Source organism: Physella acuta, unplaced genomic scaffold, assembly GCF_028476545.2.
Source record: "Physella acuta isolate Inbredline_101_S28 unplaced genomic scaffold, ASM2847654v3 ptg001095l, whole genome shotgun sequence".
Lineage (NCBI taxonomy): Eukaryota > Metazoa > Mollusca > Gastropoda > Physidae > Physella > Physella acuta.
Window position 1 is genome coordinate 132675 of NW_026732612.1, and position 13069 is coordinate 145743.

The following is a 13069-nucleotide window of genomic DNA, read 5'->3' on the forward strand; positions in this document are numbered from 1 at the left end:
ATAGTTCCGACAAATAAAACACGTATTTCAAAACGTGTTGAGCAACAATCTTTTAAACTAAGTTGTATTTCTTTAGATATAAAAACAAAACAAAACGTTACCACCCATAAAATCTCTTATAGTATCGACCAACGCATTCATTAAATATTATTACTAAGTAAACTGTGTTCTCTTCTTTTTAGAGCTAAGCTTCTGTAAATTAAAATGCTTTTTATTATGAGATTTTTAATCTAGGAATTTAAGTTTTAAAACTGTTTTTATATTTATATTTTTTTTCTATCCCGATACACACCAGTTACTAGCATTAAAACCAATCAATAATATGAGACTTTAATCTTTAGATGACGTTTATCTGCCACTTATTAGCATCAGGGATCGGCTCATGTTTGTACACATCATGCGTTAACACTAGCTCACCCTGACTGTCCGAGCGACCGCTAATATTTAGTTATCTCTCCTATTATTATTGAATATGACGTTAGTAGTAAAAAATTTAATATGGGGACAAGATTGTTGCTTTTGTCAAAAGACGTACACTTATCAGACAAGGTTGAAAGAAAAATCTATCTATCTATCTATCTATCTATCTATCTATCTATCTATCCATCCATCCATCCATCCATCCATCCATCCATCCATCTATCTATCTATCTATCTATCTATCTATCTATCTATCTATCCATCTATCTATCTATCTATCTATCTATCTATCTATCTATCTATCTATCTATCTATCTATCTATCAGTCTGTCAAACAAAACAAATGATAACATTTCAAGCTGTTGACAAACAGAAAAGAGAAGGAAATGACGGATTAAATCAACTAGTGTTTGTTAATCAGACGTCATCAAACAAAGTGGATTGTAATCTCTTAACCACGGAACTGTTTTCTCCTAAACCGAGTGAACAACAAACAACACAGCCCTCAGTGATTTGTGGAGATAAGCCGACTAGAGGCTGAGTACTCCCAGCTGGTGAAATCAAGAGCAATCAACTGTTGAAACAAAACGCAGGTAAACATCATTAACTGAGCCAAACATTCAGCATAACAAGGTACTCGATACTTGTATGTTAGCCGTACACACAAACATACGGATAGATGGTATCGCTTACAACGATACCGTAAGGTGAGAGTTGTTTTGATAGAATCTCGATGAACAAACGTGTGATTTAGAAGAAACACAAGGAATTAATTTTCAGTCAATCTAAAGTTAATGCTTTATCTACGGTGGTAACTAAGTATATTAAAAATACGGGCAAAATAAAAGAGCATGCAATCGTATTTGAAAATTGAACTTCTTAGAGCTATTGTATAACAAGCAAAACTTTCAAACAAGATCAAACAATGACGTGACATCCCAGATTGAGATCTAGTTTAGGCTGTCAATGTCAAACCTTTGATCTGACGCACGCGTATTTTAAATACATAAACAGCGTTGAGTACAATAGACATATTGGTGATACTGGAAAAGGAAACAGGGATACTGATTTTACGTCAAGCTTTGACACGTTTTATCCGAGCTGAGCATCTGCATTGACCGATATATTTTCAATACGGCATGTAAAAAGTAAAAGTTGTAATCAAAAACTTTAGTAATTATTTAATATTAGGCCTCTATGAAAAATGATTACTTATTCCCCATAATAATGCAGAAATGCCAATCCAATAGTGTAAAAACAATACTTACACGTGGTCAGGAGCGTAGCGAGGGGGGGGGGGGGGTGGAGGCGGGGGGTGCGGACCGCACCGGGTGACACCAAGGCAAAAAATAGCAAAATATATAGAGAAAAACTTGAGGGGGGGGGTGCGCAAATTGAAAGTTTGAGGGGGGGGGGGGGGAGGGGTGCAAATCGAAAACTTGAAAGTTTGTCCCCGGGAAGGGTCGCTACGCCTCTGGGGGGTGACACCATTAAGTGCCGCACCGGGTGACACCCGACCTCGCTACGCCACTGCACGTGGTATCTGTACTCAGTTTGTTACTAATTGTAACATCTTTTGATATAAAATAACAGTTAACGTAACTCGAAACATAAGCTTAAAGCCTTTTTGTAAAACCAAAAAAAAAAACAACAAAACAAATAAAAACGGCGAAATGAACGCAAGCAATAACTGAACATTTGAATCTTAAAGATATACCGACCGGATGATTCTGACTGATATACTGATAGCAAATTACGGGAGGGCGGTTAATGTCGAGTCACTGACATCACGCACACATTTGTCGTTTGATTAGATTAACAACGTCACTGTCAAATGTTGCGCACTGAAAAAGTAAGAACATTTAAGTTAAAGAATGGATGCAAAGCCGATCAAATTATAGAAAAACAACTATATATAAGATTGAGTTTAGCTTTTTATAGCATGTTCAAAGCTTGTTATAAATTGAGTCATTAATAATACTCAAATACCAAAAACACGGTGGTGAAAAAAATCCCTTTACCCCAGTGTTTATTTAAAAGCCCTCTCAACACTGGAATAACCAGCACCTCATACAATCGTTATCGAACACTAGAGGATCTAAACATCTTGTACGAGCGTGCCAAGCACCATTCATCATCTCGTAAAAATTCTAGGAGATCGGATAAGGGCCAACTGACATCAATCCAGCGATAATGACGAGAACTAAAAATTAATGAGATAATCTCTTTAACTCAGCACGAGATTGGCTCAAGTCAGGAGAGATTTCTTCTAACCGACTGCACACGAATGGTGTATGTTTTGTCTTTCACAATACCCATCACAGGTCTGATTTATTTTTTTTTTGAAAATTAAAACAGGAAATAAAAAAGGGACATCTTAATACAATAAGACATTGATTAATACACTTGCCAAGCCAATATATTTAGATGTAATTCGGTGAAATCTGATTGTTTAGTAATATTTGGAACGTTTACTCAAACTGACGCACTCGTAGCTGAGGAGCTTTGATGAGAAAATCCAATCAATAGTTTGTATTCTGTTAGTGTATATTAAGCGCTGATAGTACCAGCCGTCTAGACTGACATTTTATTGTTTTGTGCGATGCGTAATTCATGGCCGGGCTAATGTGTAAACAGTTGTCAGTACATGCATACGAGCCATGTCCATACGTTCAGTGTTAATACAATCAGCACATCAGGACGTGAAGCGGATCCTGACCCTGACTAGAGCACAAAGGTAATACAATGACCCAAGCACACTCTCAAATATTCTGACCGGCCTGGACAACCCATATGGGGTTAAAGTATCTCAAATCCTTCTGTAGGTGTACTCAGTTTAAAGGAACAACCTTTGCGTCCTAAAAATTAGCGCGGGCTATCACAAAACAATATTTCTTTCTCAAGTGTGTTGTGTTACAAACGTCCTTTTCTAATGAAAATCTTAACTACGAAAGCAACTATAACAATAAACGAATGTGTTTCTTTTATCCGCATTTAACTAACCTTTGCAGGCGATGGTATAATCCCACCACTATCTGCCTCATTAACCAGTATCCTTGAAAAATCAATCGAACCACACATAATCTTAAAAATAATATAATTGATTGTCTGTATGGTTGAGCGATTTAATTACAAACAAGTCGCGTTTGTAAATAAAATGGACTATATAAAGATTTTAAAATTCTATCATTACATTGAAAAAGAAAATAAGTGTTCAATTTACGAATTAAACTGTATATAAAATTTTATCCTATACTAATTTCCTATTAAATTTTCTCCGTGCAGCGTTAACATTGCGAAATATATCTCACGGCGACAGTGACCTACACACTAAAGCACAACTTGAGCCGTGATACTACTGACACACATCCATTCCACCTAGTGCGAGTGTCACCAGGAGCAGAGAACCTCGATATAAAACCCCCACATATCACCAGAGATTACCTGAGGAGGTCGATACCTGTTCCACTACTACCACTCTGTGACTGATTAATGAAACCACCCCCATGGCTGGAGACAAAGGCTCCTAAAAGAATGCCACGATATTAATTAGGGCAGTGTAGCAGAACATTCCGGCACAATGGGCGGCGGGGGGAAAACCGAAGATTACATTCCATATATACAGAAGAACAACCTCAACTGAAAACAGACGTACTCGTCTTAATTAGCATAAAAAAACAATAAAAATTTGCATTCTGTAATCATATTTCCGATAATCAAATAATACGTTTTGGTCTGAAAATGATTTCAATGAAGCAAAGCAATAAATATGATACAATAGCATGTCGATTTTAAATTATACAGTGCTGAAGAAAATTTATAAACGACACGCTTAAAAACAAGTTCGGCGCAAAAACACGAAAAGTGACTTGTATCGTTTCCATTATTATAACACTACATCCAATATCACTTCCAGCGCAATCAACACGTTTTAACAAATACGTGTAACATTCGGAATCAATCACATTCTACAGTATAACTTACGATTATCACCACACTTAAATCAATAACTAACTATAGTGTAACAAACAAGCTAACACAAAGTATAAAAAGCCAAGTACCACACCAGAAAACACCACCACCACCGGTGTATACTAAGCAAGCATGACACTCAGTATAAGAAACACCACCTACGGTAGGACACATCTGACAGCTCCACCAGCTAAGTACATTTAAAAAAGATCGACATCAAACGAGTTGAGAATAAAACAAACGAGTTCTACCAGTTCTAGTGTAGTACACCAGTATAGAAAATTTCTTTTGTTTAATTAAAAAAAACGTCAAGGTGCTATTGTTGATTATATCATGACAAAACTTGCAAAGTTTGTAGACCATGAAGATTTTTTAACACAATGAAATATTGATTCGTGGACAAATAAAAATACTCCGCGACTGGCCCAAATAAGACATAAGCTAGATACAATAGTTTAATATATTTATAAATAAACCAATATACTGGTTTTAAAGGTGAATATTTTAAAAAAAAAGACTGGCTTAAAAAAAAATCGAAGCAGGGCAACGACCTTCAATCAACAATAATTGTTGCATATATTTCTAAAGACCACTTGTGTAAGAGAAGGAGACGCTTGAAATGTGTAGACAAGTGGAATTATTCATACCCAACAAACTATCCAATCCGGGCGGATCCTTAAAGTTTAATGAAGGACTTTCACTTAGCGGAATAGGAAAGCACGAGTGCAACTGTTCATAGTGAAAGAAAATTTACAATGGCGCAGTGGTTGATGGTAAAAGAAAATTTACAATGATTATCTAAGGGTTTTTAAAATATACCTAAGTGATCTCTCGACCATGGTATTTTGAAATATGTATTATACTGACAACTTTATAATTAGATCTACGTGAACGGTAAAACGGCGGTTTCCAAACTGTTCAGCCCGGACTCACACTTGATAAGATTTTAAGTCGGCACTAAAGAATCATTTTCAATTTAGACAAAAATCTGAACATTTTGATCATCTCTGCAACTAATGTGACAAGAGCGTGATCCCACTCAACTCAGGCTGGGAACCGCTGAAGTAGAGAAAAACATTCAATCAAGATGTAACACCAGTCTCTAATTGATTTTATTGGAATGTCTGAGAACAAAGCAACACTTCGAAATTGTTTCAAGCTGTGCAAGATTGTTATCATAAAAAGCCGGTGTTCTGAAGTGTGACTCAACTGTTCCTCTTCTAATGAAAGCAACTCTAAGAGATATGCAAATAATATGCACAATACGGTGAGCGAGCCATACTAGAAAGAGTAGAAACTTTATAAGGAGTGAGCTAAAAATAAAGTCGTTCCATTACTTGTGGGTCTACTTTGGTAAGTTGCGTATTGTTATAGTCAACATTGACACTCCATGATACTAACAGTAAGAAGTAAGCAAAGGTGGTTATAAAGGAACAAAGTTTGTCTATACTCAATTTTCATTTTCCGTCTATATAGGATCTTTCCCATATAATCTTCTAACAAAAGATACTAACTTTAATAAGTGAGCTAAGGTGAGTTAGACGGAAACAAGTCAGTCACTTTAACTGTCATTTTCCGTCCATATCTTATCTTTCAAGACGTAATCATGACTTTAAAAAGCGAAAAACACTACACAGAATATTACTGGAAAAAAACAACAACATAACAACAACAACGAATGCACAGTCCGAAAGGTGCTATGTAAACAAACTACCACATTTTAATTAACCGATTTATTCCAACTCCACTATTGAATTTAAGCAGCACGAGATTTAAAGCATCTAGAGATTGTTAGCTTGTCGTAGCTGTCCAGAAGCACGTCAATACACCACCATCTCCTACACAATTCTAATGGAGCACAAAAATTGTTTCCGATATTGATTTCTACTATATTTGTCCGTTAAAATAACGGCGCTAAATGGACCAGATGACAAGTTCGATAACTGCTGGAAAATAATTTGCTCCTGCGTCTGGGCAGGAGACTTGAATTGGTTTCTTCGGTCACGGCCATCCAACTTTAATGAATGGATCTCTTCGAGACAGAAACAGTTAACTAGTAGTCAGTCTAAAACAAGACAGGAAGTAAATAAGGTAGAACTGCCAAAAATCAGATTAGAACAAATTCTACAGTATATACGTTAATACACCTAATTATTTTAATAACTTCATTCATATTAAAAAAAAAAATTAAAAAAAAATGAACAAATATTTTGATACCTATGAAAAGTGATATCTATTCCAAATGAAATTTAAAAAAGAATAAAAATAAAAAAGAATAAAAATGAATGTGCAACACATTACTGCAATGGCTGCAACGATTTGTTTCACAAGGAAACAATGGCAGAACTGCGCGGCGGATTGAAATGAATTCCTTACAGGAATACCCAGCACAGTATTATGCCCATTTCAAATCAATAGCTGTGCTCTTCAGGTATTGGCGCTCGGTATGTAGACCTATAGCTTCAGCTATGGACTGCGTGGCCCAGACTTTGATGGGTAAATACAAATGAAAACGTGCATTATTGTAAGATAGAACTGTGTATTGGACCGTCCTGCTTAAGATTTATAGACGGTGTGTTTTAGTGCACGTTACTCATGCGATATCATTACAAATAAAAAAAAAGGTCTACCATATGACTGTGGAAGTCCCCATTATATTACTCCATTTAGACTATATTACGAACGGGAACAGAGCATAACCCCCCCCCCCCCCCCCCCCCGTTATTACCACCCAGGAGTAATTACCCCCTGTCAATTACCCCCCCCCCTCCGGTAGTACATTACCCCCCTCCGGTAGGACATTACCCCCTTCCCCGGTCATAGCTTAAGGTTCAGCTAGGGTTAGAGCTAGGGTTTGAGTCTGGACTAGGTCTTGGGTTAGGCTTAAATCAATGTTTAGAGTTGGCTTTTAGGGTGAGGTGAATTCTTAGGTTTTTCATCTTTGTCTTAGGGTTAGGATTAAGGTATAGAGTTGGAGTTAGAATCAGGATTCTATCTTGGTGGATGGGGGGGGGGGGGGGTTAATTCCCCAGGGGGGGTAATTGACAGGGGGGGTAATGTCCTGTAGCCATTACAAACAGTTTTACAATGTAAGTTTGACACTTCAAGAACATAAATGAACCAACAGATACAATATTACCCATAATAAAACCAAACAATGTACATATTACTTTGATTAAATACTACCCTTAAAGAAAGACTATATAAACTAACGGTTATATGATTATGAACGATAATAGCATACAAGACAGTTAAAACAAAATACAATCCAATTTAAAGTAAAGCTAAACTTGATAAAACAGAAGAAAAATTATTAAAATGCTACACCTAATGCAACATAAAGATTCTCCTTTAAAAAAAAAGAAAACGGACATCAAACGTATCATTTTGAACCTACGTTAAACAAGCACCACCTGTTCTATTAACCAGCACCACATGTAAACCTGCCCCCATACACGGAACCACAAGGTGAAGCACACATTAAATCCAGTTGTACAGAAATAAAACCACGTGATCTAGCGTCCGCTAGAAGAATCGGTCCATACAAGTAAAACAATCGAAGGAATGAACTCAATCTTGAGATTTATAACACACATATTTACCTCCTTTTAAAGAAATCCACCACTCAATTCAATGGGATAAAAAATGTCCATGCAACCTAGCACTAGTTTAGTTTAGCGAAGAACGCCACACCGGCAACTATACGGGCCGTATCGACATTTCCTTACCGTCACAGAGCAGGCCAGGCAGGACGCTGCCACCAGCATTGGCTAACTCAATCAAAGACGAGAGCTCACGCCGTGGTGCCGGAGTAAAAATAGAGCTCTATTCCTTGGCTATAAACAGCCCTTATTAACGCAACCCTGGCCAGCATAAGCTGTGGCAAACAGTATTAAAATTCCTGAACGGAGACTGGGTCAGGTCACAAGCAGGTATTACATTTACGGAATATCGATTGGGTTGATTGTGGTGAGCATACACTCGTCCAATCACGTCAAATTGTGAGGTTTATAATATCACCAGTACAAATTGTATTCACCAAGTTCCAATAAGTTTGATGTGGGACCAACCTGCAGTGGTGCACATATCATCGGCTGGCAATAAACAAGCCTCCCGTGAGTTAACTTCATACCTCCATTCATTCAGGGAAATTAAAGGCTGCTTTCCATACTATATTCCACACTATCCACTTGAATGATATAGTCACTGAAACTTCAATGACATGCTCAATAAGTTCAGGTTATCAGTTACGGCTTTGTTTTAGGTCGGGTTAGAGTTAGAGCAATAAAATATGTAAGGGCTTTAACTTTTTTACACATCATTTAGAGAAGTGGTCCTTCACGTTTCTAACGGGACCACACTGTTTCATCTGCGTTTTCACCGAACCCTTTTTAACAGTTCTATCGTCTGCACTGACAAAATCCTATTGTGAATCACATGAGTCGGGTATGTGGCTTGACCTCCGTCGAACCCTTAAGACTGGCTCACCGAACCCCAGGGGTTCGATCGAACCACTGATATAGAGTAAGGGTGCATAAGAAACAACTAAACACCTCATGAAAGTGTATCTCCAACATGAATCATACGGTGTGACACACAGCTATAACTATACAACAATGTCACACAGTAACAACGCAGATCAGTTAATGACGGTATTTCCCATTACGGCGATATTCAATAGCTAGCCTCTAAGTGTTTGCGCTAACATCTACAATATTTGTACTCACTTCACACAATACGATATTTCCAGCTATCGGAAATTCATCCTCGCTATTTATAGTGGCCATTCATTAATACCGGAGGAGGCAGCCCGTATCTATCTGAATATTCACTGATTCAAATTTTCTCCCTTTGGCTTTCTGCAGCACACAGAAACCAATGGTACCGGCAACACTACATCTGCCAAGCATGTCAGACTGGGGCACGTTACCCAAGGACCCCCGATGGTTACCGCAACCAATTACTCCCAGTGTGATAGGCAACGTACCAAATGTTGTTAGCTCAACCTGGTTATCTTATTTTACACCGGTGCCAAAAATTTTGGCATTCTTAAAACATTTTATTTATATAAAACATCAGTTAAAAAATGCGTATTCACAAGTATAAATAAAACAACAACCCGAAAATAAATTCAAAAGTGAAAATAAATCTATTCACCAATTATTTAGTTGAATGGGATTCCTGCTTTAGCTGTAAACGAGAGCATTCCGCTCTGTTAAGATTAGGCATTAATTCAATACTAAGGTTTTGAGATTTGGGGGGGGGGGGGAAGAGAAAGAGTCTCCCTAATCTCATTAAGCACCTTGTTTGGCAGTAATTGAATCAAGCATTATGGGGAAAACTTGGGAGGGGGTGGTGGAGTGGGGTTCTCGCAGTGGCGTAGCGAGGTCAGGTGTCACCCAGTGCGGCACTTAATGGTGTCACCCCCCAGAGGCGTAGCGACCCTTCACGGGGACAAACTTTAAACTTTCGAATTCCACCTCTTAAAAGACTATTTAACACTCGAATTAATCACTTAATTAAATGGAGTTATCATTTTTCTCTATATATTTTGCTATTTTTTGCCTTGGTGTCACCCCCTAAATGGTGTCACCCGGTGCGGTCCGCACTCCCGCACCTCCCCCTCGCTACGCCTCTGGGTTCTAGTACTGTTAATGCTAATGGTGGGATGCAAATCTTTACCACAAGGCGCAAGGATACTTTTGATTTTCTTCTTTCTACGGGATAATGATTAGATGTCTAAAATCACCAGTCATTGATACATTTTAACTGTAGATTAGTCATAAAGCCTGTAAAGCTTTTACTCCACCATTTAGCTTTTAGAACCATCATCTAATTAAAACTAAGAATCAACTTTAAAAAAAGAATATTATTTGAGGATTAGAAAACTGGAACGATTTTTAAAGATTGGTTATTAATCAAGCTAAGTATTATTTGTACTCAATGTGTCATATAATTTTGACAGCAAAAATTAAAAATGTCCAGTTATCAATTTATCAATTAAAAGTATGGGGAGAATCCATTTCAATTCTTTTTTAACCAGCCTATTAATACACAGCCATTTCTGATTTAATGGTCCAGATGGGTAGATGAACTAAGAGTGCATCTAATTAGTGATGATGGCAAAGATGTGCATAATGAACAATTCCCAGCTGCCTTTCTGAATGTTCCCAGATTTAAATCAGTATTTTTAGAGTGATGTAGGCTCAAGGGTTCTCAAAAGATAAGTTGAGAGACCAGAGACTGGATTACAGCAAAAGTGCACTCGAGCATACAATCACCATTCTCCAGAGTAGAAAATATAATAATACAGAAATAGTCAAACTCTACCTTGGTCAGGCGCGTTTTCTTGATCTTGTCCTGAAGGTGGGTCCCTGCTTCGTCTATTTGGATTCATTATAACAACATTCAATCATAAGCATAGGATCCAGCATGGGAAAACTTGAGTTTTATCTGAAAATAAAATCAAAAGTTAAGAATGAAATGTTATGCTAATACAAACTTAAAACAAAAATTTCTATTTTAAAACAGAATATTAACATTTTTTTACTTTCTCGTATATACGAAGTATAGAGAAAGTCTTGTAATCGTGCAAAAAAAAAAAAAAAAATCAAATCTCGACGTTTTACATCTCACTGATACGGAAAAACATAATTTTGCAATCTTGTCCGTATGTCTGTGTGTCTGTCTGTGTGTGTGTGTCCGTGTGTAAACACGATAACTTGAGTACCGTTACAGCTAGGTTGATGAAATTTCACATATAAGTATTTTATCAAAATCGTAGATCCGTATCAACTTTTGAGCGATTTCCGATAATCGGAAGTGGTACTTTTTCTACTTTAAATTTTTCAAAAGCCTATAACTTGAGTACTATTTCAGATAGATAAATGAAGTTTCACATGTGAGTAAAAGATCTAATTCTCTACCTTCTGTCAAATTTTGAGTAATTTCCGTTGACCGGATGTACTTATTTACGCTATTTCCGATTTCTCAAAAAAAGCATGTAAATTTATAAAGTACTAATAATATTGCGCACTATTATGCCTTATCTTTATTTAGCGTTCAGTTGGTGTGTATTTATTTTTCCTACGAGATTATATTCTATCTTAAAAAATTTGAGTATTTAAAATGGATTAAAAATCATGTCTAGAAGTCTATATCCCGAGTTGCCACCCCCCGTAGTGTTATATTAGAATATTCGAGAAAGTTTAGGGGAGATCACTCCCGGTTTATTTTCATTAATATTAAAAATTTATAAAACTTGTTTGAATGTCCACTGGTTTGGCACTAATAATATATGGTTTTCTATTTGTTGCAGATACATAAAAAAGGAAATTTATTTTCATGAGAATAAAAATAAAATGGTGTATGGTGAAATGCAGAAATTAATTTTTTAAAAAGAAAATTTGACTTGCAATGTAGGATATTCATGAAAGGATAAAATTAATATCAAGAAAGCTTATTTGACTTCTATTTAAGTTGATTAAGATTTATTAAATTGGTAGCTATTAGTAGCAAAAATAGGGGCTGAAAATACACAAGAAAATGTGATCATTAACACCAGGCATATTGTTTATCATGATCTCAACTAGAATAACACGAGAATGACTGGGTTTTTTTTTTTAATTTAAAAGAATTCTGCCCATATAAAAGATAGAGCTAACATAATCTACACTTAATTTTAGTAGTATTGAGTTGTACACTGTTCAACTAACTAAACCCCCAGGCACTTTCAAAGCCTTTGTTCACCCAAGAACAATCTGCAACAGCAAGGCAGCAGCTGTTCCATTTTTAAGTTTCAGATCTAGCAATCAAATCCCCCCCCCCCCCCAAAAAAAAAAAAACATTGAATTAATACATTTCCCTTTGAAACTGTTTCAAGTTACAAGTCTGGCTTAGCCGAGACAGCTACACAACAACAGAGATTGGAAGTGGAAAATGGCTATTACTTAAGTTCTTCTTACCATGGTGTCATTGATCATCAAAAAGCAAATTGAGGCCTACATAAACATAGTCTCAATCAATAATCTATAACACTTACACTACTGTGACTCAATACTCAGCAATAACTTGAATAAGGGATTGGTGCCCAATAAAGTATTAGTACTTAAATATATTAGGGGGTGGATAAAGACTTGTTAATAAATTATAGAGATGCTTTGTCCATTTGATTAGCATACAGCTGCCAGTATTTGATAAGTAAATGGCACATCTAGCTTTACCAATTTGGGCTAATTTTGTATTTCTCTATTGCAAAAACCAACCATTTCTTAGCCAACAGAGAAAAGCATTATCAAATGTGATTACTAGCAAAAATTTCTTGTTTTTAATGTAATAAATTATCTAAGAGATGACATATACAACCCCAAGGGGTAGACCTTGTAATATGCCAGGGTTAAATAATAGTGTGATCCTATAAACAGTAAGGGTTGGGATCACTTCAAGTGGAATTACGCTTTAAAAAACATAAAGACAAAAGAAAAAGTGGGTTACCTACTTCTTAACGAGTAAAATAACTGTTTAAATTCTTATCTTTTGCACAATTACAATACTACCCCCTATACTCTGTATAATAGAAAGTAAAAATAAAAATTAAAACATTTGTCTTAAGACCAGATGACCATTCAATATGACATAAACTTTGAAATAATTAGATGTTGAATAAATATTTAAAAAT

At 36.3% G+C, this 13069-nt stretch overlaps 1 protein-coding gene across 1 annotated transcript in view; it reads right to left on the minus strand.

Annotated features, from left to right (window-relative positions):
* Nucleotides 1-13069, minus strand: part of LOC131955709 (centrosome-associated protein 350) — an 82903-nt gene that overhangs the window by 67357 nt on the left and 2477 nt on the right. Inside the window, exon 2 of the mRNA XM_059319932.1 lies at nt 10723-10845. Coding sequence (XP_059175915.1) covers nt 10723-10789 — 67 coding nt within the window. The 5' untranslated portion in view covers nt 10790-10845. The remainder of the gene's footprint in view (nt 1-10722; nt 10846-13069) is intronic.